Source organism: Exophiala xenobiotica (genome assembly GCF_000835505.1).
Source record: "Exophiala xenobiotica strain CBS 118157 unplaced genomic scaffold supercont1.6, whole genome shotgun sequence".
NCBI lineage: Eukaryota > Fungi > Ascomycota > Eurotiomycetes > Chaetothyriales > Herpotrichiellaceae > Exophiala > Exophiala xenobiotica.
Window position 1 is genome coordinate 2,375,753 of NW_013562489.1, and position 25,257 is coordinate 2,401,009.

The following is a 25,257-nucleotide window of genomic DNA, read 5'->3' on the forward strand; positions in this document are numbered from 1 at the left end:
ATGGAGCTTCAGCCCAGCTCTTAGACAGGTCCTTGGCCCTTCGGTTGAACTGTAGCGACAATCAGCAGTGCAGCTCCTGTCACGACCTTGACCTCTTCAGAATCACAACCTGTCGGCAGATCTCGTCGTCGCCTTGCTATTTATTCGTGGAGCTCTTGAAAATCATTTGGTCGATTGTCCCCACACCATGTTCGCACTAGCAGCATGGAGCTGAGCTACTCGTACACTCCCGCAGCCCCAGCGACTTCCATTCAAACTCGAGTCGCGAAGTCGCAAAGTCGCTCTGCGGCGCACCAAACATCTTCATACTTCCTCAAATAGCCTTCCTACCCTCCTCTCATCACCGTTGAATTCCTAGGGATGCACAATGGAAGACAACGACGACCCTGTCCAGATCGCAGATTCTGGCGAAGCAGATGTCGAGATGGGCACTGCTGAAGAAGCACAAGAGGTGGAAGAAGAAGGAGCACAGGGAGAAGGCAACGGCGATGAAACACTGGAGCCCAACGGAGACGGACCTGCCAGCAACCCACAGACAGTGTTTCTCGAATACCTCAAATCGCCTATTGTGCAGCTTGTGGTCGGGGCGGGAGAGGACGAGACTACCTTGACAGCGCACAAAGCCATTCTCACGCAGTCTCCGTACTTCGCTGACATCCTTGCCGATCTCGAAGACGATCAGCTTACCATTGCGCTGGCTGACGAGTCGCTGGACGCTGTCGGTTGCTTCTTGCAGTACCAATATACCGGCGAATACTTCCCGCGGCGGCTCGCGAACACTGCAGATGGCCTCGAGAACGATCCTTCTGTTCCTCCTGTCGACGATACTGGTGCGCAACTTCTCAAGCATGCTCGCGTCTACACTCTCGCGCAGAAACTCGGGATTTCCGACCTCAAGACGCTTGCCCATTCAAAGATTCACCGCATCAACTCGACGGCTGTTGGCGAGATTGCTTACGCAAGATATGTCTATGGGAACACACCTGCTGAGGACACGACTATCCGAAAACCAGTGGCCGCATTCTGGGCTACGCGGTCTCATGTCCTGCGCCACGAGGCCGAGGCGGAGTTCAAAAATATGTGTTTGCAATACCCGCAATTTGGCTTCGATGTGTTGAGCTTGGTGCTTGACCAGCGAGAGAAGAGGGCAAGAGAGCGCGACGAGGAAGGGACACCAGGTGGTGGCAGGGGCAGAAAAAGGATGCGACCGAGTGTTAATGTTTGATCGGGTACGGCGTCGTTCCTTCGTCTCTCTGTATCAAGGCATCACTAATGGGAAAATTCGGTGTTCCACCGGGAGAAATAGATACGGCTTGAGGCGCGAGGAGAGGATTAAAGTCATCACAGCAACTCTGTACTATCACCAATGGGTCCGGGAAGAAAAAGCACTGTCAAAACTTGCAGGTAGATCTTTCACGTGTGAATGCTTGATAGTCGGGGGGAAAATCGTGTAAGAATCAGTCAGGAATCGAAGTGTTGGTTTCTATGAATCTTTTTTCTTTCAGATGGACGAAACAAGATGTTCATACTCCGTAATCAACGGAAATATTCAGCGTGTAAGGCTCTGGAGAAGAAGCCGAAGATCCATTCAGGCGCGATGCCGAAGCTCCACGCCATCCGAGTTGACGGGTGCGGTGTTCTGCGCTATACAGGGATCATGAGAGCAAGGGCCTGTCCGCCCAGCTGATGAATCGATTTTTCGTCGTGATTATATGGACCTCGGCGGGCACGGCTCGTCAAAGTACCTAACACACTACACCCACCACACGTACGCTGCTCGACTGGAACTGCCATCGCTCCGGTTTTGCTGCGGGGGTGCTTGTCTTTACTTAGTGTACATTTCGGGGTCACCCTCGTTCGCCGGATGGCTCGTGTCCCAAGCTGAAAGATCCTCGTCAAGGGTCTGGATGTCCTCGCACTTCTGTCCCTCATTTCCTACCTACTACCTTGCTCATGTTCACGTAAATAGGCTTCTTCCTTGACGCTACATATGCGCACAGCATACCATGAGCATGAGCGCATGCGATCGTGTCGCCTGCACCTCTGCCCGCAGCTCCACCCTCTAGACGCCTCGAGTCCTCGGCCGATTCGCAACTCGCCCAACAATGTCAGATCTCAGAGATGAGCCTGATTATGCAGGCAGCGGCATGAACAGGAGCACAGATGGCCGGACATCACTCTCACATGAGAGCGCATCTCCCACCACTCAGCGCAAGTCAAGCCAGGCGTCGCCGACCGACCAGCCAAAGAAGAAGCGCAAAGTGAATCATGGTTCGTATACTGCTTGCCCTATCCGCAACCTGCAGCCTTACTGATCCCGCACAGCATGCGTCTATTGTCGTCGCTCGGTAAGCCCGGTCTTAGTCTTGTACCCAGCAGCACCGAGATTCGAGTGTGCAGTGAGACATCGGATAGGCTAACGCAGTACTTTCGGTGGATACACAGCATATGACCTGCGATTCTGTACGACTCCCTCTTCCCCTTTGATGGCGACAACACCTGCTGTCACGACCTCTTTGCACGTACTGCTGTCTAACTCGAGCCCCTTCCATGGGGCCATGTCTTAGGATCGACCCTGCAAACGCTGCATCAAGAGAAACATCGGACACCTGTGTCATGACGAGCCAAGAGATGGGCACGGATATCAGAAGAAATCAAAGGCCGATTCAGATGCTGCTACGGGGGTCGACGAGACGTCTCCTCCAAAGGATGACTTTTCCACGGCACCAAGCACCCTGCCTGCACCCTCGCTGTTAGATGAGCCCGGCCACAACCTTCTGCAAGATAACAATATTGGACTGAGACCCCCCACGAATGACACCATGCCGGTCGCGACTCCGAGTGTGTCTGCGCCAACTGTAGGGCTCAATGGAAATGCCCAACCTCGTAAGTGGTGTTGCGGATTGTCTGAGAACGACACAACCTGACGCGGCCGCAGATTTCGCATATAATGACCCGTGGCTCGGGGTGCAGAACCGATTTCACGACATGCACGCCTTCCATCCTAATTACATGTTCAACGCGAACGAGGTTACGGACGAATACAACTTGCTCAACGACTTCCTTAGTAACAGTCTGTTCGAAGAGACGGGGATGTATTCCACAGAAGAGTTCCAGGGCCCGTTCAATGATCCTTCTTTCATGAACTCGATGGCGGCGTCGGCGATGACGGTGCCGCCGCATGAAACCATGCTCCCGCAAGAGCAACAACTTGATGGACTACCTCCGGCTCAGAGTAACGCCGCTCAGGCCGCCTTAATCTCACGACCATCTAGCGTGAAGCCGGTTTCGGATAAAGCCAGGGAGAAGTACTACATGATGGCGGCGGATCCGACGGGTGCTGAACCCCCAGAAGAGCGGATGCAAAAATTACTCAAAGCCAAATACGACGCCGGAATGCTCAGACCATTCAACTATGTCAATGGGTATGCCAGGCTGAACAAGTACATGGAGAAGAACATGAAGCAATCATCGCGCCACAAGATCTTGATGCAGCTGGATCAATTTAGACCGAAGTTCAGGGAGCGAATGCAGAGCTTGACGGATATCGAGCTCGTGCTGGTGGAGATGTGGTTCGAAAGAAGTCTCATGGAGTACGATAGAATCTTCGCAAGCATGGCGATACCGGCATGTTGCTGGAGGAGAACGGGAGAGATATTCCGTGGGAACAAGGAGATGGCCGAGTTGATTCATGTGCCTATTGAGTCACTGCGTGATGTGAGTGTTCCATGTATGGTGCTGGATGTTCGGACTGACAACCTTCTCCAGGGTAAACTTGCCATCCACGAGATCATTGTTGAGGACCAGCTGGTTAGCTACTGGGAGAAGTTTTGCGCGATCTGCTTCGATCAGCAGCAAAAGGCGATGCTGACGAGCTGTACGGTGCGAAGTCCGAATGCCAACGGCGGGCAGGGAGAGGAGATCCCTTGCTGCTTTTCATTCACTATTCGGAGGGATAATCATAATATGTAAGTTTCGTCTCTATTTCCTTGAGTTGGGCTGACGATGGCAGTCCTTCGTTGATTGTGGGCAACTTTTTGCCGATGAATCCGGTGAAGCATTGAACTTGGAGAGGAGTTGTTTTGTGTATATCAACCATCAGAAATGGATCAAAATATCAGTAAATCTTTTGCTTGGGAAAGCCGAAGCCTAAGTTGATACGTTTGTTCTTTGCATCGCGCTGCTTCAGTTTGATCTTGATCGCTAGGCTGCTGAGGGGGCGCCATGACCCATTTCACTTGCTTCAGACATTCTGATTTAACGAACGTCCTCTTTCCCAATGCCGTTCAACCAGAGCCCTAGCAAAGCACAATCAGTTCTTGGTGTGTCCAGCCCTGAATTCGATGGATGGATCGATCTGACCCCTGCAGATTTCACTCGTCATCTGCAACGCGTTCTCAGCAAAGATGCGAACCTCTCCTCCCAGACAATCTCTGATATCCTCTCCTATATCCAAGCTTTACCCCTCCCTCGCAGAGATGTCACACCGAGTCAGCGTATCGAGTTTGATCGAATTGGGGTGGCCTTGTGGAATACGTGTTGCAAACTGGGCAAGAGCGATGAGCGAGCACAGGATGTCAAGGGCCTGGCCACGAGTATGCACACTTACGCAGAACAGCCAACTTGGGTGTCTTTCTGATCGGATCAATAGTACGTGCGTTCTCATATTTTCTCGTCGAAAGCGCAGCGAGCTCGAAGGGCAAAAGTAGGACGCATTGTGTCTCGAAGTCAGTCAAAGATCTAACTCTCCGCAGGTATCATCAGAGTCGTTAAACATGCTCTCAAAGCCTCAAAAACCTGTCTCAGTACGGTGGAACCCGCTGGCGTGACGCCGTGACTGACATGGGAGCCAGATGCCGGGTTACACGACCTCGGCTCACGAATCGTTGAACAACTGGCCTCGAAACAGGAAGACTTGACCCAAATCAATCAAGAGCACGGCTGCGACAAAGAACACTTGATAAACAGCCTACGGTGGGAGTATCTGTTACTACGCATTGTACTGGTTCGTGCTTGTTAGGCTCTGTGGCCGGGAGATGGCTGACAATAGGCAGGGCTGGAAACAAGGCCGCCTGGAGCTAGCGGACCATTTCTATGCACAGCTTTGTGACGCTCAGGCAGAAGTCGGACCTGAGATCGTCGCCAAACTCATCGACTTATGCTATGAGATTGGAAATGACCACCTCGGCCGCAATCAGAGCGATGTTGCTGCAAAATGGCTCGAAAGAGGCTGCCAATTGTCCGATCAGTCTGGTGCGAGCGGAGATACGGACGTGCATGAACTGAGGCTCACTCTGCTCCATACTTATGGTGAGATGTCGTTCAGTCGGCTTCCTGTGATGGGCTAACCGCTTACCTTGAAAACAGTCAGAGCACTTCTCTCTCTTCCCGGTGCTGAAGCCCGCGAGGAGTCTTGCAAGGCTATGCAGACTTTGCGTGATGTGAGTGTATCAGTCACACAAGACGGTTCACGAACGCTGACGGAAATAGGGATTCGGTCAGAAATTATGTGTCATTGTGCTTCAGCTGGAAGTCTACAAACGAGACACCTCTCCAGATGTCGAGGCTTACTGCCACGGTATGGACTGCTTCTCTACGAGCTAGTTGGCATTCCTGACCATCTAGAACTCATGAAGTTGATACGGACCACGCATCTCATCCTATCGAATCATAAGCTGTGAGAGTCGGACCTAGTGACAGTGAAACCGGATGTTAACATGATCAGGATCATGCATTACATCCACCACCTGATATCGATAAGGTCCACATGATATTGTTTCCCGATTATGCTAACAGCTCTAACTTCATTGCAGCATCGACCACGCCATAGAGGCTCTGTTGACCTACATTACGACAAGACTTGCTCCCGGCGAAGAACCCGCTTGGACAGACAGTGCCATTGTTACATTGGTGTGGATGATAACACTCTCGCAACCTCAGGATTCATCGTCTGTCCATGACCATGCCACTTCGCGATTCAACAAGATCCAAACAGCCGGGCGAATGTCTGTAGGACCAGAGGCTGCACGTGCTGCGCTTGTCGTAAGTGCCTGATTCCCGGGCTCCTGGAAATTCTAATGCTTTACTTTATAGCTTCTTTGGAGAAAGGTGGAAGATACTTTCGAGAACGGGCCAAAGGAAGATATGATAAAGTGGGCTCAGGCGACACTGCATACGCTTTTCAGACATATCGAAGATCATAATGCTGCAAAGGTGCAAAGGTATGAGATCTGACTCTTGGATTGCATTCGTGCTCTGACGTTAGCTAGAAAGGCCATGCAGTGCTACATGGACCTGTCCGACTTTGAAGGCGCGTCCAAAACATGGAATTCTATACCATCCAGTCAGAAACAACATCCTCTAAGTCAATATCTCCATTACTGCCTTGCTCTTCGAAGCGGCGATGAAGCTGAAGGTGAGGAAGCTTTGATCTCGTCGACAGGGCCTGAGCTGAGTGTCCACAGTACGATCGGCGTTGACCTCACTTGCGGCAGTGCACGATGATCGGAATCGGCTACTCTTTGCTGCGGTATCTGACGCCTTTCATCACGGCACCAAAGCCCACGCAGCACAACTACTGCAACGGATTATCGACAAATACGGAGACAAGTTGCCGGCAGAAGTCGATCCTTATGCATTGCTCAGGTAAAGGCGACCGATCCGACACCTGTTATTGACTGACGTATTTAGATGCACAGCTCGCCTGCTAATCACAGCTATTGCCGAAAGCGAGAGCATACCAGAGGAGCTTCTGTCAAGGCTCTGCGGAGTTTTCAAATCCGGTAAGATGAAACCCCGTAACTCTCAACTGTCTCTGACGCGATCAGCTTCGAATTTAAGCCAGAAACACGCTGCTGAAAACGAGCAGTATCTGCAGGAGTTCAAGTGGTTTCGGAAAACGGCTTACAATTGTGCGGTCCACAATCACAAGTCCTGGCCAGCAAGATATCTCATTGATCTTTTGCAGTATTCTTCTCGGGTATGCCTAGAAATACTTGTACCAACTGCCATGCTGACCCACGAAGATCCCGTGTCCGCCAAATTTGCCTGAAAGCGCGCGGCTAGAGAAGTTGATACACGAAACGGATGTCGCTTTCGTCCAGGCGGCACTCTATACTACTGAAGCAAGGTCCTGCGCTGCTTCTTGGACCATCGAAGACCTTCCCAGGACCTCTTATTCCAGCAAGTCACCACCAACATCTGGGGAAATCAGGAGGACGTTGTATCGTAATGTGTTCGATATTTACACGGAGTTCCGACGCCGGCTGAAGCAACTGCAGCGGGACTCGCCGACCAGGGTGGAAGACTCGAGTCAAAAAGTGGCCACCATAGCCACCCTAGCATTTGAGGCCGTATTATTCGTGACTACTTCTGGTGAATCACCTGTACATGACATGTCCCCGAATCAGGTTCTGGACGAGGTCATACAGTTTCAACCAACCAAGAAGACCTATTCATGTTTAGCAGACATGATCTTGTCTGCCGCCGGTGCTGCTATAAGGGTTGATGGTCAGCAAGAACAGGGGCATACGAGTCCTCAGCTTTCGATCTCAACAGCAACCCAATTGCTTGCCAAGCTCATTCACGGGCTCCGCGTACAGTCCGACTATGACACAGCACAAGCCTTTCGCTGGATTCGCTGCGTTGTGCAAGTGGTCCTTGACCGATGCGGCGCCGACTCGAAGCTTTTGGCGTCTGAATACGAAAATGGCTTGACTACAGTCAAAACGATCACGGAGCAAGCTTTAGCACTGGCGCGGTCAGCATTGCCTCCTGTCAAGAATGGTATTGGCGAAGACCAGAGTCAGCAGGCGTATCCTCCCGAGGAGCTTGAGTGGCTTGCGACGACGCTGTTCAACCTTTCCATCGATTTGTACGTTACCGAAGCGGGATCTAATTGTGCACCTGAAGGTCCCGTGGATCAGGAGCCGAATGAAGGGGCGCCAATTATCAAGAGACCTCAATTCTGGGCCGTAAAGGCAGTTGAGTTTGCAGACTTACTGGCGGACAGCGCGTTGCTGAAAACGGATCGCAAAGAAGCAGCAACCGGTGGTGACGGTAGCATGCTCGCACGACTGCTTCGCGAGCGCTGTCGGAGTATCGGATGGGACGTGTAAGGGGAAATCTGGGTTCGCCCAAATGCACTTCAGGTTTCGGGAAGATGGCTGACATCTAGACCTGGACTTGGTACAATTCACCCGATGACCACGGATCATGTTCTTGTCGACTTCTTTACACCGTACGGACGGCAACGCAAGCAAAGAGGATGACCATCTTGGCCCAGTTGTCAGTATTGAGTAGTGCTGAGGATTGACGGGTTTGTAAACTACTGCAGCTCTCATCTCGATGAACCTCGCTAGCTTCCTGCGTCTTGGTGACGATCTCACCGCTTGCAGTATCAAAGTGACTGTTGGGTGACTCTTGCTTTTGTTGCGGAGGCACGGAGGATGCGAGGCTAGTCTTTGTACATAATGTGAGGCCCCAGAAAAAAGACGGTGATGTTTCCCAAACGAGACAAGGCTTTCGCCGAACCTGGACTTGATGATGCCACCCTCATAGTAGTACGCTTGTAGATCGACAAGCCTGCTGAATGAGCCGAGGCTTAAAGCACAACAGGAACGCGCGGGTGCAGTCACCGATGCGGCAAGAGTGTGACCAGGAATGTCAGTTCAGGTCCCATGGGTGGGGGGAGAAGCAGAAGCAGAAGGGAGATGACATCCGGATTGGATTGTATGAGTTCATCTCATTCGGTCGACTCTCGAGGTTTGAGGTTCTCGACATCACGAAGTGTAGTCCCGACAGTCCAACTCTTCTATTTACACGCACATCCAACCTTTCCCCCCTTTGCAGAGTCGATTGTGATTGATCTCCTCTTTTCTCTGAACCCTGAGGGTGGCCGCGGATGATTTACCGGCTCGAATATATCCGGTATCATTGGGCCCCTACATTCTCCAGCTCTTCAGTGTCAGTAGGTCTGATGCCCTGTACCGCAGTAATTCCATCCTCCCGTAATAAGCTCCCTGTTAAAACAAATCAACGCTAATTGCCGCCCATATGTCCAAGCCCGAGTTGAGGAATTTTTGTGAGTACTGTGTAGTTGAATCGAAGTGGGGTATCTCTCGAAAAGTAATGAGGAAAAAGTTTAGGGGGGTTCCTTGAGGATAGGGAAGGGGCGCCGTGTTTTCGTCATGTTCATGGAGCAACAGCCAGGTCGGGCATCATGACTACTCAGGCGTAGACTGTATGTGTCGTCGCTGGTGGGAACCATGTTCCTAAGTAAGGACCTTTGCCAGTGACTACTGGTGCCATCCGTGGATATCGCCGTGCATGAGGACATTGCCTCCGGCGGAATGCATCGGCGAAGTGCTGGGCCGTCCTGTGCCAGGGTCGAGACCAAGCTTCAGCCTTAGTTCTTCCACTCTCTGCTTCACTCGCCGAACTTTGGCCACCACGACCTCGAGCTTCTTCATGGTGCTCTGCTTTCCCATTTCCTCGAGTTCAGGCACAAGATCGTAGAGTTCGGCATAAGCTCGAGCTGTAGCATCTCGACGACGTTGTTCCGAGTTTGTGTGGTTGGCCTTTTTCTGTTCCAGAGTGAGTGGAACTCTGGACGACAACTTGCTCGATGAGCCGCTGGATGCGACCTTTGCTTTGGGTTTGATCGGTGTTGTTGTCGAATCCACACTAGCTTTCTTTTTCCGGGTGGGTTTAGGAGGCGGGGGTGGTGGTACCTTTCGGGGTGGACGAGCCTTGTTGGCAGGCCAAGGGGCTGGTGAAGGAGATCTGGCTTGTTCCGTAGTCTCATCTTCCTCCTCTGCCTCGGCATCTAGCTCGTGATCGTCGTCCTCGCTCTTGAGTGGCGTGTGCGACTTGCTATTGGACAGAGGCGTTGGGGGTTGTGAGGACTTTCCTTTCTCATTCTTTACGGCAGAATTCCGTTTCCGAGGATGGAACGGTGGAGTGGGTTGCGCGACGGCATTTTGCTGACCTTTCGTAGACGCAACAAATCCATTGTGAGCAGATTGGTCTCCCTGAAAGTCGTCAAATGTCCTCTTCTTGTGCCAGTTTGGACTTGAAGGTTGTGTATTAGGTCGTGTGCTTGGGCGGGTGTTAGGTTGCGTGGTACTCCCACTGGTCGGCTCAAACCAATCCATGGGATGCATCTTCATTCCATGCGGGATATCGGGATCCAAGGGATTGTGAGGAGCAGCGGCATAACCGTTGGGTTGGAAGCGAGCGTCTGTACCAAACGCCACAGTTTGTCGAATTGGTTGCTGGGCATCCATCATGCTTTGCGGGTTAAACGCTTGTTGCTGCCACGCAGGAACAAAAGCTGGTTGCATTGTGGCCGCCGTCTGAAGTTGAGAGACTAAAGAAGTTTGGAAAGCCGAATTGCCGTATACCTGACCATGCATGCGATTGTCCATTGTGTTTGTCTGCCCGAGATTGTTCATATCATGGCCAAGCATACCATCGCCGTATTGGAATGTTCCACCTTGCAACTGGTGAGGATCGATAATGGGCCGACCGCCCAAGTCTGTTTCGGAGCCAACGAAGGTCGGCGGCATGCCAAAGTATTGGTCATGGCCTGTGGGCATAAACTGGGTGAATTGCTTTGCGGTAGCATTTTGGTCGAAGTCGTTGAAGAAGGTGTCAAGGTCTTGGTTCTCAACAGCATTGAGTAGGGGCTGACCCGGAGGAGGGCCGGGATTCATGAATTCAGGTAGGCCCAGACCGTGTATATTCTCTTGTTGGTCTATGATATAGACGTAAGCAAATGCGCCTGTGTTAAGAGGAAGGAAACCGTGAATCCTACAGCCAAAAGGGAAATTCTGCTGTCCACCATGGGACGACATTGTTTGTGTAGCCAACATCCACCCAGCACCACCTCCGCCTCTTTCAGGCTGCGCAATGGCAGCCTAGCCGGTGGGATTGTAGTCAGACGGCGAGGTTGTGGCGGACGCGGAGTCCGTGGTGGGGAGGAAGTTCGAGAGGAAGTCGAATAGGTTGTAGAGTAGACGGACGGTGACCAGGTAAATCTCGGTTGATATCGGGGGTCAACAGGTCATCAGGATGTACGAGCATGAATGAAAGAGCTGCGCCGGAGGTTGAGACGGGATAGCAATAGTCTTTTGCAATGACTTCGCCTTGGGTTGAATATCTGTTGGGACTGATCTGGCGAAGCGGGCCGAAGCTGTGTCAATGCGGTAAGAGGGGCAAAGGTGAACGAAAGTAGAACCGAGAGGATGAGTAGTATAGAATAGGCTTGTAGAAGGACAGACGCTGCGTGAATGGGTAATTGGCCTTGGAAAGTCGAGGGACGACGGAGTAAAGAAATGTGAGTGAGTAAATCTTTCACATGCTTGTGAAGGTGGAAGAGCAAGAGAAGAGATGCCTGTCAAACGAGGTGAACCCCAGCCTGCTTAACTTATTAGTGAGCCCACTCTCACTCCCACCCGTGACTCCCACTCCAGGTCACCTAGTCAGTGCCCAGCAGGTGCCCATCAGGTGCCCAGTAGGTGTCATCGGTGCCCAGCAAGCCTGCACCGCACCACTTTGGCGCCCGCAGAGCGTAGAGCTTGCCAAGCTTTCACCATACGCGGTTAGCCTCTCTCTATGATAGTCTGCTCGATGACTACAACCACAGTACCTGAGGCGGTACATTGTGGTAGTTAGTAATTTCACGTGGGCAATCTGAATGATCAATAGAGTACCCTATATGAGTTTCATCTAGGTAAGTTTATGATGACCCCAGATCTAAGCAAATCCCCAGGAGCCTCGCTCGTCTTCAGGCCCCTTTCTTACCCAAGTCCCCAACCGGCCTCGCTTCTGTTTTTCCCTTGACATCTTGACAATCAAAGTCCCGTCGCCAGCTATCCATTGCATGGGGATGCGCTCCGTCAGCTTGTCCGAGAGTACCCAGAGGACTAGCCAAACGTGTCCGAGGACCTCAGCCCATGTGAATAACCTAATCCTCCATAGCCTTTCTCCGTCTTCTTCTTTGACCAGGGCTGTTCCCCAGCCCGCCTTGCCATCCTGCACAAACCGTGAGAGATTTTGCCAGAATTGGACGAATTCTTTCTCGGTCCATACGCATGCCGCCTCATCCTTCCTCGCGGCTTCCGTGGTGGAAGAGTCGACAATATGGATTGAAAACTGCCAGTATCCTCGCTCTAACACATTGACATCTCGAGCCACATAGACTGGTCGAAAGTGATTCGATAGAGGTACCCGAACAGCAAGTTTTCCCAGAGTCTTGGTGACATGAGTTCTGAATCTTGCTTGACCACCTTTAGCATTAGGTCCACGGATTTCGTTAGGCAATTGTCTGACGAGGTTCCTTTTGCGCTTGGACGGTCGACCAGTATCAGAATCGCGGCAATTCGAGATGCCACCAAACAGGTGGCGGGACTCAGTGTTCTGGCAGGCCGGCTTAAGCGGGACTGGGGTCGTCAGGTCTACCACAGAGTCATGTCTCGATCCAGAGATTTCGTTTCCGGGTGCGGCCTCATGCCGGTAAACAGGTTGAGATGGGGAGACTGTAGATGGGATCGAGTCAGTGTCTAGTGTGTTCTGAGCCTTGATCGGGGAAGTCCCGGTGCTTCTACTCTCATCCGGCGTCGATGTCCTAGAAGTGGGCTTCAGTGCTCCCCATGGCCGAGTAAGCTCAGTATTGTTCCGCTTGTCGCTGCTCAAATGCGGCCGTTTATTCCTTGTTCTTAAAGAAGAGACTCCGCTGGTAGATGACGCATCAGGACGGGCGCGCCTAGGACTTCTTGCTGCTGACTGGCCTCTAGCGTAGCCTGACGCGGGATCTGCTGCTGGAGCAGTCCTCGGACGACGAGTATCGTGTTCCGATGAAGACGGCGATCTGCCGATTGTAAGCTTATTGCAGATGATGTACGAGCAGCCCATATCGGGAATATTAGGGCTCAACGAGAACGCTATGTATGTCTAACATTGTCAACTTGACTGCAAACAACAGTGACCTACCTATGCGTCAAGGAATGGTCCTGTTCACCCACTCCGATTGGCGTGGTCGTGGCATTGGGAGTAGAAGAAATGAAATCTACCTCGGATACCTTTGTTATTCGGGCAGGCTGAAAATCCAAGATTGACTGCGCGACGGACGCGTACCGCCTGTCATCTCGGGCGCCACTTGGAGCAGTGATATGGACTAAAAGTTCGCATGACGAAGGGTCCATTTAGGCTGATGATCGGATAGAAGGCACAACACAAGTGCTGGCGATTCCCATGTCTTCTCGTGATGATGGCGGGAAAGCCCAAGGGTTCCTCTGCCCAACTACCAGACGGCGTTCTCTCAGAGAGGAGTTCGGCAGCCTTCCCAGCAGGAAATGATGGCCGATGATTCGTGGCGCGACTTGATGATGGAGAAAAGGTACTTAACAGCCTGAGGAAGGGAGGTAAGTGCAGCTGTCGCTCGTATCTAAGTGGGTGGAAAATTGTGTACAATTCCAAATTCACAAGCCCCAAATGAAGCCGATAGCGACAGCTCCAGCCAATGGGCTCAAACAGCCGAGATTCCACTTCGTGCAAGGTCAACAACTTGAACCCTTGATATGCAGCGACAGGCAATGCTCCAAGGTATGCCTGTCAACAATAAACATACTCTTCTGTTGAAAGTCCTGCAAGTATCTACGCCATGTTGGACAGACCATATTTACTTCCAGCGCCTCGGGCTGAGCTGGGACCATCTATGTGCTCAGCACCTCTACATTAGAGCTTTTGCTCCTCTGAGACCAGTCTTGTCCGTCTTCCAGCTTTTTCTTTAATTCTTGCAAAAGAGCTGATTTGGCCATCCATCGCTCTTCAAGCCACGATGCCAATTCCTCGTCGCTGCGACCAGCCAGTTCCTCAATGTCAAACCGCTGGGCGTGCACATGGAACCGCCATTCTTCACTCAAATTGGGCTGGGAAATAGTCTGCCACATGTCTGGTGCTTCCAGGAATCGACCATTGTGAGCGTACGCAACAGTCAGGTCGTACACCGCCTTGACGCTGCTGTCAGAACCCAGAGCCTTGATGGTCGCCACAAACCCTTTGGTTCGTGGATAGAGGGTGTACCGTGGAATGGGCTTGCCGTGCGCCTTGCACCACTGTACAGTCTCCAAGTATTTCTGAGCAGTATACCGAGTGGCTTCGCTGTAGCTAATTAGCCACATGGGCCATCGATAGACCTTGGGGCCCCGAAAGACGCGATCGAGCTCCCTTTGGTCCTTGTCCCAACGCCTCGAGATCAGCGGCATACCCATCACCCACAGACCCCAACCGAGGAAAGGCACCCATCGGAGCTGCTGCTTTGCAAAATAGCGACATCGACCCAGCATGAAAGACCTCACAGCCAGGTGCTGAATGAGATAGAAGTCGATCCATGAAACATGATTGCAAACGACGACGGCAGATTCGTGCTGGGGCAATTGGTCTCCGGACACGGTAATGCGGGCACCATTGACCGAGGTGAAAATGAATTGTATGCCACGCCAGACGAGTCCGGCAAGCCACGAAGAGATGTTGTATGCTGAAGTGGGCGCCAGCAATGACCAGGGCAGGAGAAGCGACAGCAAAAGATCGGTGGCCAAGAGCTGCAACAGCCAAGGGGTGAGTATGCCCAGTCCGCGTAGGTTGGTAAGGGCAGTCCGCCAGAGAAAGGGCTGAAGGAGAGCAGGAGTGGTCATCGGAGACGGACTGGCATGAGGGTATCGAGGATATCGGATGGAAGAATGATTCAACGGCCACCGGAATGGGGGGCGAGATGTCACCAAACAAATGATCTATGTCATTGATCTTTCGGGCTCATCATGGCTGGAGCGGGGTTGATTGGGAGGGCAGCAAGTTAGTCAGCGTGGTCAGCTAACCCAAACTTGCGCTAACGATAACTTAGGCTCACTAACTACCTAAGGCCGTCACAGACCAAACCATCAAACCATCGACCAGCGATCCCAGATGGAGGTAAGATATGTGAATGGGCGAGGAAGAAGGACGCTTAGGAAGGGTACCTGCCGCAGAGTTTTAGGCGATTGCCCGAGGGGAACCACCCGCTAAACAAGGAGAGACGGCATCATACGGGTATGAAGTTCCCCATACCACAGGACGACAAGTAAGCTTAGGGTCTGGTTTGGCATCGGTTTGGCTATCCCGGAAAGGTTCCAAGGGCAGCGAGGTACCTAAACGGGTGAGTTTTTGCCCTTGATACCCTTGCTGTGCTGGTCACCTGGTCTAGACTTTGGCGGTTCCTGTGGCTCCCCTCGCCTATACGGAGTACCTGATCCATTTATCCGTCGATCCCGCCCATGATGCGCCTCTATGTTTTGTGAGTCTCATGTTCTGAGGCTTATGGCTCGGGAATCAGTTACCCGCACGGCATCCGCGCTGTTCTGGAAATGTGCACTGCATCTACGAGTACGAATAGCATGACATGTCATGTTTGAGCCAAGATACGGTACCATGCCTGCCAACTGGGCCTTTGGAAGATTGTTGCATTGGATACTCACCGACACTACAGTACTCCCTGTCCGGCACAGGGCTTGATGGCTTGATGGGCCCACGATGGCACATACTGCCACGCTGACAATGGTACAATTTTTCTTTCTGACGGAATATGCATATCCGCCATCACCATCAAGTCGCACAATTCGCCGTCCTTGTTCTTGTTTCTCATGTGCAACACTACCTGTACCTTAAGTACCCATCCTGCGTCAACCACCTGCTCAGACCACTCGAGGACTATACCCATTACCCGCGCTCGTGAACCCCTCGGCTACTTACCTGCACGCACAAAGACCCTCTTGGGTATTGGCTCCTTGTCTTTGCTGCTGATTCGGATTCTTGGACGGTTCAACCGCCGGTCCACCCTCTTCACCCACACCTTTCCCCCATTGGCGCTTTTTCCCTTGTCTGGAAGAACTCAGCCACCAAGCATATTCCGACTGCTTACCTACTCGTTGCAACTCGACTCATCTGCTCATTCAAAACCACTTCCTCCTCCACCAACGTCGCCTTTGCTCGACGACCATACTTTACCCGTCAATGGCTTGATCACTCGACCCAAACCCATATTCTTGCATCTCCCGCTGGTTCCACGAACGCGCTCAGCAACTCATTGCAGCTTTCGCCATCCCCAGGCCGTGTTCGGATCATTTTCTAGCTCTGCCGACGAAAGCTGCGACGTTCCTGTTGCACAAACGAGCCTACCACGATCAGCAATTTTGTCCCGCTCACAAATATTGCGTCGCGCACGTCCCCCATCGTCAGATCCCCGGGCGATCCCACTGCACCATCGTCAACCTCAACGTCTTCGATCTTGTCTCATGATGGAATCCTGATTCTCTCCCTGTCCAATCCAGCGTCTGCGCGATCCTCTCCCGCTTCCAAATCACGAGAGGTGATTGCGTAAACCTCATCAAAAAGGCTCTGCCGCCGAGCCCTCCATACCAGCTTTCGCCGGCTCGTTTCTTGCCGAATTCGCTTTTCGTCGGCAACTACTCCGCATCTCGACTAGGTGCTTCAGTTTACTACCAGCGGTGCACAGTTTGTCAATCTCCCACCGACGGTCAAGGATCCCCAAGAATAAGCGGGTGTTCAAACTTTGGCCGATTTATTTGATATCATGGCGTCGCATCCGCATATGCATCCCAACATGCAACAGTCTCCGGAAATGGATTCAACAACTTGGGCCGCTCAAGACTATGGTTCTGCCGCAGCATATCGTGAGTGAATCTATCCCCCGTTGTTGTATTTGCATTGTAACCCCACCGCAAAATGCAACTATTGGATGCGTCGTCATATGCTGAAAACGCCCTTACGGGGCGTGGTCGTCGGAAGCTGGTTGACATGCAACCTGCGATATCCACGGACATGATGGTCATTGATGTACTAATGTATGGCTACACAGACAATGGAATGACTGGTGAGGCTAAGCCCCCTCAACCGATGGGCTTTCTAAAAGGGTTCGGGGGCATGCAAAAGAAGATAACAAGAGGTACGCCACTCATCTTGAACAGACTCAATCAAAGACTTAGTCTCTGTAGACGGACAACCAGCGAAACGAAGAGGACCAAAACCAGATAGTAAACCAGCACAGACTCGGCGGCAAGAGTTAAACCGTCAAGCTCAAAGGTAGGAACATATAGCCAAGGGCCGGTTCTTGAGCGGGCGCACTAACGGTTGTCCGTGTGCAGAACACATCGGGAGCGAAAGGAGAACTACATCAAAGCGCTTGAACTGGAGCTGGCGCGGTTACGAGAGGTGTTCATTGCTGAGCAGAACGCTCGAGACGCCACTATCCAACAACAAAAGCTGCTGATTGACGGTCAACAGCGCGAGAACCAGGCATTGAGGGAAATCCTGACCGCTCGAGGCATTCAGTTCGAAAATGAGCTGGAGAACCGCAAGGCTGTAATTGCCATGAGACCCAAGCGTGAAGCCGATTCTCTAAGCCCACCCAACATGGGTACATTCAGTCCATCTTCAGCGGCTGGCCGATCAGTCAATTATCAGCAAATCCTTCAGGGGCCACCGACAGCCACCACTGGTTATTCGCCTCAAACATATATCAATGGCGGCGCTATGAGCACTTCAGGTCACTCGCCCGGCACAACTCATCACAGCTATTCACCTCAAGGTCCAGATATTCAGGAGATTTCAGTCAAGCAGGAACCTGGAGTCATCCCGGATATGCCAGGCATGCCATTGTCAGGAATGCGATCCCTGGGGATTTTTGAGAGAGAACCGCAATTGGGGATCGATTTCATCTTGAAGTAAGCGTTGCTATCCAGTGTGTCAGTCTTAGGGGCTAATGATAGTTAGACTTGAGCAAACCTGCCGTGACCACGAGGAATATCTCGTGCGAAGATCGATGGATTCACCCAACAACGAAGAAGATGCGCTGTTTTCAGGACATGCTTTGATGGCTTCTTGCCCTCCGCCAAGTCATATCGAGCGCACACCCGCTCGAAATGGAGGCTTGGAACCAACGTATGACCACAAAGTACCAGATGCCGAATCAGTGCAGATCCTGAACAATCTGCTCAACTTGAGTCAAACCCTGAGAGGCAGCGCAATCCCGAGTGGACAGGTGACACCAATTATGGCCCTGCAGTCACTCAAAGGTCACAGGAATTACTCCAGCCTTACTAGGGACGACGTCTTGGGCATGATCGACGCCATCAGAAGCAAGGTCCGCTGCTATGGTTTCGGTGCAGTCATGGAGGATTTCGAACTCCGCGATGCGCTGTCGAGTATATTTGCAACGAAGCCGGAAACATACGATCAGTTGGGCACAGACTATACCGCCGAAATTGACGAAATGTATTCATGACGATGAGGAAAAGTTGGATAGGGAGGGCTTCTCAGTGCCAGGGTGGTTTCGGGTTTCCAATGTTTGGTGGCTAGGCCATGATGATGAGTTGATGTTCAAGTATCTTCAGACAAGCTTGCGAAAAGTGGATTCGTTCAATGAATCTTTCTGCAATCGCTGCCGTGTTTTCGGTGCCAGTCCTGATCGGCTGACGGACACTCGTTGTACAGTGCCAGACACGATCAATTTGACCAATGGCGTCCGCACCTTAGAGAATGGCTCAACTGTAAACTCTGCAGAGAATCGCATTGACATTCGTCGTATTGCACAGTGAGAAGGCAGTAAGTAGGTGATGATGAGGACGAGGCTGAGAGGAGGCGAGAGGAAGCTGCGGGGTGGCACCTTCCAGTGCAGTGTGTAGGTAAAATTCGGTGCCAAGAGTTGCATCAAATCCCTCCAGACCGAAGCGTTTTGTGACTTTCGAGCTGCACAATATTGTATAACAGGCATTGCTATTCAACGACATTTGACAGGACTTGTATTCCGAACAACCATGCCGGGAATCAGTCTTGCAGATGCCATCAATGACCTCAACGTCAACGACGAATGGGGTCCAGAAATCACTTCAACCACAACCCTCGATGGCGTCCCATATGCCCCCTACTCGAAAAGCGATAAACTAGGCCGCATGGCTGACTGGACACAAGAGGGAAAAGAAGGGCGAGACAGAGGTGGTAGACAATATGGCAGAAATTTTAGAGGTGAGTCAGGTCTTCGTTGCCCTCAACACGATCGACAACTAACGACCCTTTAGATCAACAAATCTACGGCGCAGGCACTTCGTCACTTTTCGCGGTGCAGGTCGCCGAAGACGAATCCTCCTTCTCCGTTGTCGACAACACGAGAACGACTGCCAAAAGAGGCGGATTTGGTCGAGGTGGTGTAGCAGTCTTCCGTGGCCGCGGACAACGAGGAGCCGCCCAACGAGGCGGAAGAGGCACATTCCAAAGAGCCGGACAAGGCCGGGGAGGAGGCCAACAACAAGGGCAATACTATGACAACAGAGGCGGACGAGGTGGCCGTGGCCGACGGTTCGGCTGGCGAGACTACGACAAGCCACAACGGAATCGCGACGCCTCGGTCAACATCCGTCCAGATTGGGTCATGAAGGAAGAGATTGACTTCAACCGACTTGGCAAACTGAACCTCGAAACGTCCGAGGGCGATGATCTTGACAGCTATGGCTTCCTGTACTACTACGACCGATCTTACGACAAGGCGCCTGTCAAGAACACCGAGCGCAAACTCGTGTCCCTTGATCGTGCCGCATACAACGTGACCACATCTGCCGATCCAGTCATCCAAGAACTCGCCGAAAAGGACGAGGCTACCATCTTTGCAACCTCCGACATCCTGTCCATGCTCATGTGCGCCACGCGCTCGGTGTACTCGTGGGATATCGTCATCCTCAAGCACGGCGATAAGATCTTCCTGGATAAACGACCAGATAGCAGCATCGATTTGGTCACAGTCAACGAAAACGCGGCCGATGCACCTCTTGAAGCCGACTCAGCCACCAACACGCAACAACAGACCGGCGTAAAAGCCGACAGCATCAACACCCCATACAACCTCGCCATGGAAGCCACAATGATCAACCACAACTTCGCCTTCCAGACGGTCATCGAGAGTCCGAACAACAAAATCGAGTTCCCACATCCAAATCCATTCTACAGTCCCAATGACGAGACGGACCCGTTGGCATCCAAGGCTTACAAGTACCGCCGCTTCGATCTGAGTCTCGAGCGTGACGAAGAGCCCTTGAATCTGATCGTTCGTACGGAACTCGACGCCGCGACCAAGAACAACATCTCGGGTGACGACCAGTTCCTCGTTATCAAGGCGCTCAACGAGTTTGACCACAAGGCTCAGGGAGCTGGTGGCGCTCTCGACTGGCGTACGAAGTTAACCTCGCAGCGCGGTGCGGTCGTGGCAACAGAAATGAAGAACAACTCGTGCAAACTTGCACGATGGACGACACAGGCCATTCTTGCACGAGCGGACCAAATGAAGCTTGGTTTCGTGTCGCGTGTGAACCCGAAGTCTGCGGCCAACCACGTCGTTCTTGGCGTTGTGGGATACAAGCCTCGAGAGTTTGCCGGCCAGATGAACTTGGGTCTCAGCAATGGATGGGGTATTGTCCGGACGATTGTTGACTTGGTTCGCGGCATGAGCGAGGGTGAGGATGGGGATAAAAAGTACGTGCTGATCAAGGACCCCAACAAGCCTGTGATTCGGCTGTACGAGGTCCCACTCAACACGTTTGAGGATGAGGATGATGGAATGACCGGCATCGTGACTACGGATGCTCAGGAGGCTGCTGGCGAAGAGTAGGCTGGTGGATGAAGTTGCGCATGATCTTAGGGCCTTGCATTCTTTTCTGCCTTCAGCCTCGTTAGGCTGGCCTTGCTAGACGCTATTGACGGTGGCATGAGGAGTCACGACCTGCGGTGAGATAGACACCACAGCAGAAAATGGACACGAGCAAGTTTATGATCGAGAATTTAATGAATTGGTGATGGTAAAGCCGCAGCCACGCTTCCATAGTCACAGAACTCTTCCAGTTTCAAGAATCGACGAGGTCAAAAAGCCCGAACACCGGAGGTAAAACCGCTGAATAAGCAGTCCAAGATCACGTGCTTGTGCATATGCGTACACTTCTCAGGGAAACGACTAGGTGAGAAACAGGACCTCTGAAAATTCTGACGTGAACAAAGATCTCTAACTGAATTAGGTCCCTCTATATAGCTGAAATACACCGAGGTATAAGGCAGCAAGGAAATGGCGTGGTAGGATAGCCTCGCTCCCATCCTCAATAGTATCCCTCCAAGGTTACAGACCTTCCATTCTTCAGCGGCCACCGGATCAAGTTCGCTCACTCCTATCTTGATCACCTCGAGTTTTTCCAGTCGGTGGCCCGAAACAGACAGTGTTATGCCTGTCATGCGAATGTCCCCGCACTTGTGCTGCAGCCGATGGTGCATCGTGCAGCTACACATATAAAGAGTGAGGAATGCAACCTTCGGCGAACCGCCGTCTCGGATTTCGTTTGGCTTTCAGTGTCCGGTCCCAGTCGAGTCTTTCGTAATGTAATGTGAAGCAAGTTCTCCCGCTATTGCGAAGATTCGGTTGTTTCGTCTTATCTGACCCGTCCCATAGTCTTTCCGATCTCACTCTCCCAATTCATGGCTCTCTCAAACCCGTTGCTGGATGTCTGGAAATCCATCATGGCCTGATAAACTGCCTCTTTACTCGTCGTGACAAAGGGGCCATACTGCACCACGGGCTGGTCGAGCGGTTGTCCTGCGACCAAAATGAATCGTGCAGCTTCAGTCGCGCCCTCCTCAACATGCGCCGTGACAACATCACCACTCTGCTCGAAAACGACATTGTGATAGGGCGTGATTGTCTCCCCAGCCTCTTTTGAGCCATTGCCGAATGTCACGGCCCCTTCAAGCGTATATGCAAAAGCGTTCCAGCCCTGAGGAAGTTCTTGGGTGATTTTGCCGCCCGGTCTGATCGTGATGTCCAAGAACCAAACAGGCGTGTACGCGAGGTCCTTGAGCGACTCGACGCCTTGGCTCCGTCCAGAAATTACTTTGACTTCGACCTTGCCATCGTCCGTCTTAGCGATTGGGATCTCAGAGGCGCGCAAGTCGCGATAACGCGGTTCGCAGGATTTCAGCTTCTCGGGCAAGTCGACCCAAAGTTGCATGCCGACGTTGACATCTTCGGTTTGCACGGGCATTTCTGCGTGCATGATCCCTCGACCAGCGGTCATGAACTGAAGATCACCTGGCCCTATTGTCCCACGGTTGCCTGCAAAGTCTTCGTGGTCGACACCACCTTTTAACAGGTATGTGATTGTTTCTTGACCGCGGTGTGGATGATCGGGAAAGCCTGCGCCAGGTGGAATGCGAAAGTGGTCGAGCATGAGGAACGGGGTGAAGTTGCGCAATTTCGGTGTGCCGACACTGCGTCTGACGACGGCACCAGCGCCCTCGGACTGCTCGCGAGCGAGGAAGGAGAATTGGATGGCTCGCGGGGTGGTCATGTTTGCGGTTGATGTGAAGCGAGAGGGGATCAGAGGGAGACCGAGAAAGGGTGTTGCTGAGGCTTTAGGTGGTGTTCGAAGTATCAAATTGTTGAAAATGGGTCTAGCTTGATGAAAGATTGCATTGGTCGCCAGATTGGATTCGATGTTGGTATAATATGCGATGAGTAGTGCCGTGATGAGGGTAATGAGAAAAGAGAGAAGTCGCTTCATGAACAATGAAATGTGTACTTATACCTGGCTAAATCTGCTTTCGAACAGACTAGAAGATCGGATCGGAAGAGAGGATCAGCATTATGAGATCTGGGGATCTGTGGCTTAATCAACTGGGTCGTCTATGGGTCTGTCATTGTCGCAAAGGTCGAAGGACGCAGCGGACAAACCCCCATGCGGGTCATTCCGCGGCGGCGAAGTTGATGGATTCGGATTTGGTAAGAATCAGTCAGCAGAGACAGAGAGACGGAGAGAGACCAAAGTCACGTGAATTCATCCGCTCCAGGCAGATCACGTGCTATATGCATTCTTTCGTCATCGTCAAATCAACGGGGCCTCAAACCCCGAAGCAGGCATGAAGTCAACGTATGACTTCAGATACCTAGGTACGGAGTGACAATCCTACGAGTAGCATTGCGAGATGGGTTTCCAAATGAAGCCTCCACTGCTATTTCATCCCCTATCACCCGGACGCCTGTGGACGCCGTAGGAGACGGGCGGCAAGCCTGGACTTTACGACTCCCATCGCATGCACGAACCTAGCCGGACCATCTAGAAATGGCGAACGACGTCGACGACCGAAAAGACCTTCAAGAAGATGTGGTTGACCATGACTCTCCACTCTTCAAACTCCGCTTCATCTCGTACGGCAACATATGGGGTCCAATCGAGAGACCTCCTGATTCAGAACAGCTCGACTTCCCCCTCAACACCATCCCCAATCCACCAGCAAAGCTTCGCAAGACACATACGGGCCTATCCGCGCACCTTCGTGAGGCAGTGCTTTCTGAAGAAGGCGTCGCAGAGAGGTCCGGCGACATCGTCACCATCGTCCAGTCCAAGATGGACAACATGAAGCGTGCTTGGGAGCAGGATCAGACCTCACCGACCACTCTTATCGTAGCTCTCTCGTGTGGACGAGGCAAGCATCGCAGTGTCACGTTCGCCGAGGAACTTCCCAAACACATCGAAACAGATGGATGGTCTGTTACTGTCTGGCATCGTGATCTAGCGTTCACTTCTGATCAAGCTGATCAAGCTCTTTCGGACGAAGAGGATGGCTCGGATTCTCTCAGTGATCAGTCACTAGACCGTGAAGGACTTGAGGCCAAAGGGAAGGAGCAACACAAACAGAAAAGGAGGAAGAGTAAGCCATCAGCAGAGCACGTTGTTCACGATTCAACGCCTGACGGCGAGATTGATCTAAGGCGGGATGGAACTGAAGAGCGCGCACACTCATCATGAACTGTCTTCTCTAGCTCTCAACCCATGCCATGCCGGGCCATGCCATGCCTAAGTTGGTAGTTCGGGTTCGGGGTAGTGCAGGCCCGCTGCTCTCCAACACAATCCCCATGATGTGCCCCCGTGAGTCCCTATTGCCGACGCCCGACGTCGCCTATCCGACTTGCGGAGAGCCCAGATCCCGCCTGACCAATCATTCAAGATTGTCGACTGCCGACTTCAACTTCCATCCTTCAGTAAGCTTGGGTGAGAAACGGGTCCGTATACATATATAATCAGCGTTGGTGCTGGATCTTGCCTCGAATTCGATCCAGGAAAGGAAAGCAACAGTTCGTGTCTGAACCAATTTGTCCCCTTATCCGCCCAGCATCTGGAACATCAAAACAACCGGCAGTATGTTCTACGAGCCAGGGAAAACCGAGCACAACCTCCCTCATGATCCGTTCAAGGTGTGTATACACTCTGCCATCCCTCTTGTTCTGTCCTAGGTGCCCTCAAGTTCTTGATTCCAAAATCATTCCTGACCCTTTTCCAACTTTACAAGGCTTGCGTCGTCCCCCGCCCTATAGGCTGGATATCCACCATCTCCCCCTCTTCGTCTTCCTCCAGCAGCAGCACCACCAGCACCAACGGCCTTTCCACCCCGACCGCCAACCTCGCCCCATATTCTCAATTCAACAATCTCACCTTCGACCCCCCATACGTCATGTTCTCCGCCAATCAGAACCCGCACTCCGCCCAAAAGGACACCGTCCGCAACGCTGAAGCCACCGGAGTCTTCTGCTGGCAACTGGCCACCTATCCACTGCGCGAAGCCGTCAACAAAACAGCCGAACACCTGCCCTACGGCGTTGACGAGTTCGAACGCGCGGGGCTGGAAAAGACTTGGTCACGGGCCCTCCCTACGCCGGTTCCCATGGTCAGAGCATCCCCTGTCCGCTTCGAGTGCGAGTACTACACCACCCTCAAATTGCCGGGAAACCCGCCCATGGGTACCGTCGACGTAGTGATAGGCAAAGTCGTCGGCATCCATATCGACGAGCGGGTCTTGACCGAAGGCAAGATCGACATCAACAAGACCCAGCCTATTGCTCGGTGCGGCTACTACGACTACATAATGGCTCACGATCCGTTTAGTATGATCATTCCAGGAGATCCCGCAACACTCTATGGGCTGGAGGGCAGCGTCAAGCAGCACAAGGAACATCGAGATCGAGAGGCGGCCCAGAAGATGGGCGTAGACCAATCAGGACCACCTTGAACGATTGGTCTGATAGTTTGGCTATGATATACGCCTTTTCAAAGCTCTACCTATGCCGCTTACTACTCTGATCTTGGTATCAGTCCAGCTGATACTTGTAATCTGCACCAT

General features: G+C 52.3%; 10 protein-coding genes across 12 annotated transcripts; 6 read left to right on the forward strand and 4 right to left on the reverse strand.

Moving 5' to 3' along the window:
* The first annotated feature begins 30 nt into the window (after nucleotides 1-30).
* PV05_10152 (uncharacterized protein) lies at nucleotides 31-1,526 on the forward strand. Its single transcript, XM_013456562.1, has one exon. It carries the CDS (start codon nucleotides 368-370, stop codon nucleotides 1,223-1,225), a length of 858 nt encoding a protein of 285 aa, XP_013312016.1. The 5' UTR covers nucleotides 31-367; the 3' UTR covers nucleotides 1,226-1,526.
* Nucleotides 1,527-2,105: 579 nt separating this feature from the next.
* On the forward strand, nucleotides 2,106-4,064 carry PV05_10153 (uncharacterized protein; the record flags this gene model as incomplete). The annotated part of the gene is made up of 7 exons (XM_013456563.1): nucleotides 2,106-2,271; nucleotides 2,326-2,348; nucleotides 2,446-2,463; nucleotides 2,568-2,886; nucleotides 2,939-3,717; nucleotides 3,769-3,968; nucleotides 4,013-4,064. The coding sequence occupies 7 exons, from the start codon at nucleotides 2,106-2,108 to the stop codon at nucleotides 4,062-4,064; spliced, it is 1,557 nt and encodes a 518-aa protein (XP_013312017.1).
* Nucleotides 4,065-4,279: 215 nt separating this feature from the next.
* On the forward strand, nucleotides 4,280-8,117 carry PV05_10154 (uncharacterized protein; the record flags this gene model as incomplete). The annotated part of the gene is made up of 16 exons (XM_013456564.1): nucleotides 4,280-4,595; nucleotides 4,652-4,705; nucleotides 4,755-4,805; nucleotides 4,854-5,005; nucleotides 5,055-5,310; nucleotides 5,368-5,441; nucleotides 5,491-5,578; nucleotides 5,626-5,677; nucleotides 5,726-5,761; nucleotides 5,814-6,042; nucleotides 6,094-6,221; nucleotides 6,270-6,415; nucleotides 6,465-6,645; nucleotides 6,691-6,782; nucleotides 6,828-6,979; nucleotides 7,026-8,117. The coding sequence occupies 16 exons, from the start codon at nucleotides 4,280-4,282 to the stop codon at nucleotides 8,115-8,117; spliced, it is 3,099 nt and encodes a 1,032-aa protein (XP_013312018.1).
* A 393-nt stretch (nucleotides 8,118-8,510) lies between these two features.
* On the reverse strand, nucleotides 8,511-11,368 carry PV05_10155. 2 transcript variants are annotated; one of them, XM_013456565.1, is made up of 2 exons: nucleotides 10,817-11,368; nucleotides 8,511-10,756 (listed from the first exon to the last, which is right to left on the reverse strand). In XM_013456565.1, the coding sequence occupies exons 1-2, from the start codon at nucleotides 10,872-10,874 to the stop codon at nucleotides 9,297-9,299; spliced, it is 1,518 nt and encodes a 505-aa protein (XP_013312019.1). In that variant the 5' UTR covers nucleotides 10,875-11,368; the 3' UTR covers nucleotides 8,511-9,296. The 2 variants fall into 2 exon arrangements, with proteins under 2 accessions (XP_013312019.1, XP_013312020.1); XM_013456566.1 differs by having other exon boundaries at nucleotides 8,511-11,368.
* Nucleotides 11,369-11,699: 331 nt separating this feature from the next.
* Nucleotides 11,700-13,436, reverse strand: PV05_10156. Of its 2 annotated transcripts, XM_013456568.1 has the most exons (2): nucleotides 12,994-13,436; nucleotides 11,700-12,871 (listed from the first exon to the last, which is right to left on the reverse strand). In XM_013456568.1, the coding sequence occupies exons 1-2, from the start codon at nucleotides 13,203-13,205 to the stop codon at nucleotides 11,758-11,760; spliced, it is 1,326 nt and encodes a 441-aa protein (XP_013312022.1). In that variant the 5' UTR covers nucleotides 13,206-13,436; the 3' UTR covers nucleotides 11,700-11,757. The 2 variants fall into 2 exon arrangements, with proteins under 2 accessions (XP_013312022.1, XP_013312021.1); XM_013456567.1 differs by having other exon boundaries at nucleotides 11,700-13,015.
* Nucleotides 13,437-13,536: 100 nt separating this feature from the next.
* Nucleotides 13,537-14,752, reverse strand: PV05_10157 (uncharacterized protein). The gene has a single exon (XM_013456569.1). It carries the CDS (start codon nucleotides 14,694-14,696, stop codon nucleotides 13,716-13,718), a length of 981 nt encoding a protein of 326 aa, XP_013312023.1. The 5' UTR covers nucleotides 14,697-14,752; the 3' UTR covers nucleotides 13,537-13,715.
* Nucleotides 14,753-16,627: 1,875 nt separating this feature from the next.
* On the forward strand, nucleotides 16,628-20,931 carry PV05_10158 (eukaryotic translation initiation factor 3 subunit D; the record flags this gene model as incomplete). Its single annotated transcript, XM_013456570.1, has 7 exons — nucleotides 16,628-16,727; nucleotides 16,913-16,999; nucleotides 17,049-17,136; nucleotides 17,199-17,777; nucleotides 17,827-18,327; nucleotides 18,758-19,077; nucleotides 19,131-20,931. 7 exons carry the CDS (start codon nucleotides 16,628-16,630, stop codon nucleotides 20,708-20,710), a joined length of 3,255 nt encoding a protein of 1,084 aa, XP_013312024.1. The 3' UTR covers nucleotides 20,711-20,931.
* A 36-nt stretch (nucleotides 20,932-20,967) lies between these two features.
* On the reverse strand, nucleotides 20,968-22,782 carry PV05_10159 (uncharacterized protein). The gene has a single exon (XM_013456571.1). The coding sequence runs from the start codon at nucleotides 22,641-22,643 to the stop codon at nucleotides 21,516-21,518; it is 1,128 nt and encodes a 375-aa protein (XP_013312025.1). The 5' UTR covers nucleotides 22,644-22,782; the 3' UTR covers nucleotides 20,968-21,515.
* A 419-nt stretch (nucleotides 22,783-23,201) lies between these two features.
* Nucleotides 23,202-23,888, forward strand: PV05_10160 (uncharacterized protein; the record flags this gene model as incomplete). The annotated part of the gene is made up of 1 exon (XM_013456572.1): nucleotides 23,202-23,888. The coding sequence occupies one exon, from the start codon at nucleotides 23,202-23,204 to the stop codon at nucleotides 23,886-23,888; it is 687 nt and encodes a 228-aa protein (XP_013312026.1).
* A 392-nt stretch (nucleotides 23,889-24,280) lies between these two features.
* Nucleotides 24,281-25,146, forward strand: PV05_10161 (uncharacterized protein; the record flags this gene model as incomplete). Its single annotated transcript, XM_013456573.1, has 2 exons — nucleotides 24,281-24,334; nucleotides 24,430-25,146. The coding sequence occupies 2 exons, from the start codon at nucleotides 24,281-24,283 to the stop codon at nucleotides 25,144-25,146; spliced, it is 771 nt and encodes a 256-aa protein (XP_013312027.1).
* Nucleotides 25,147-25,257: the final 111 nt, after the last annotated feature.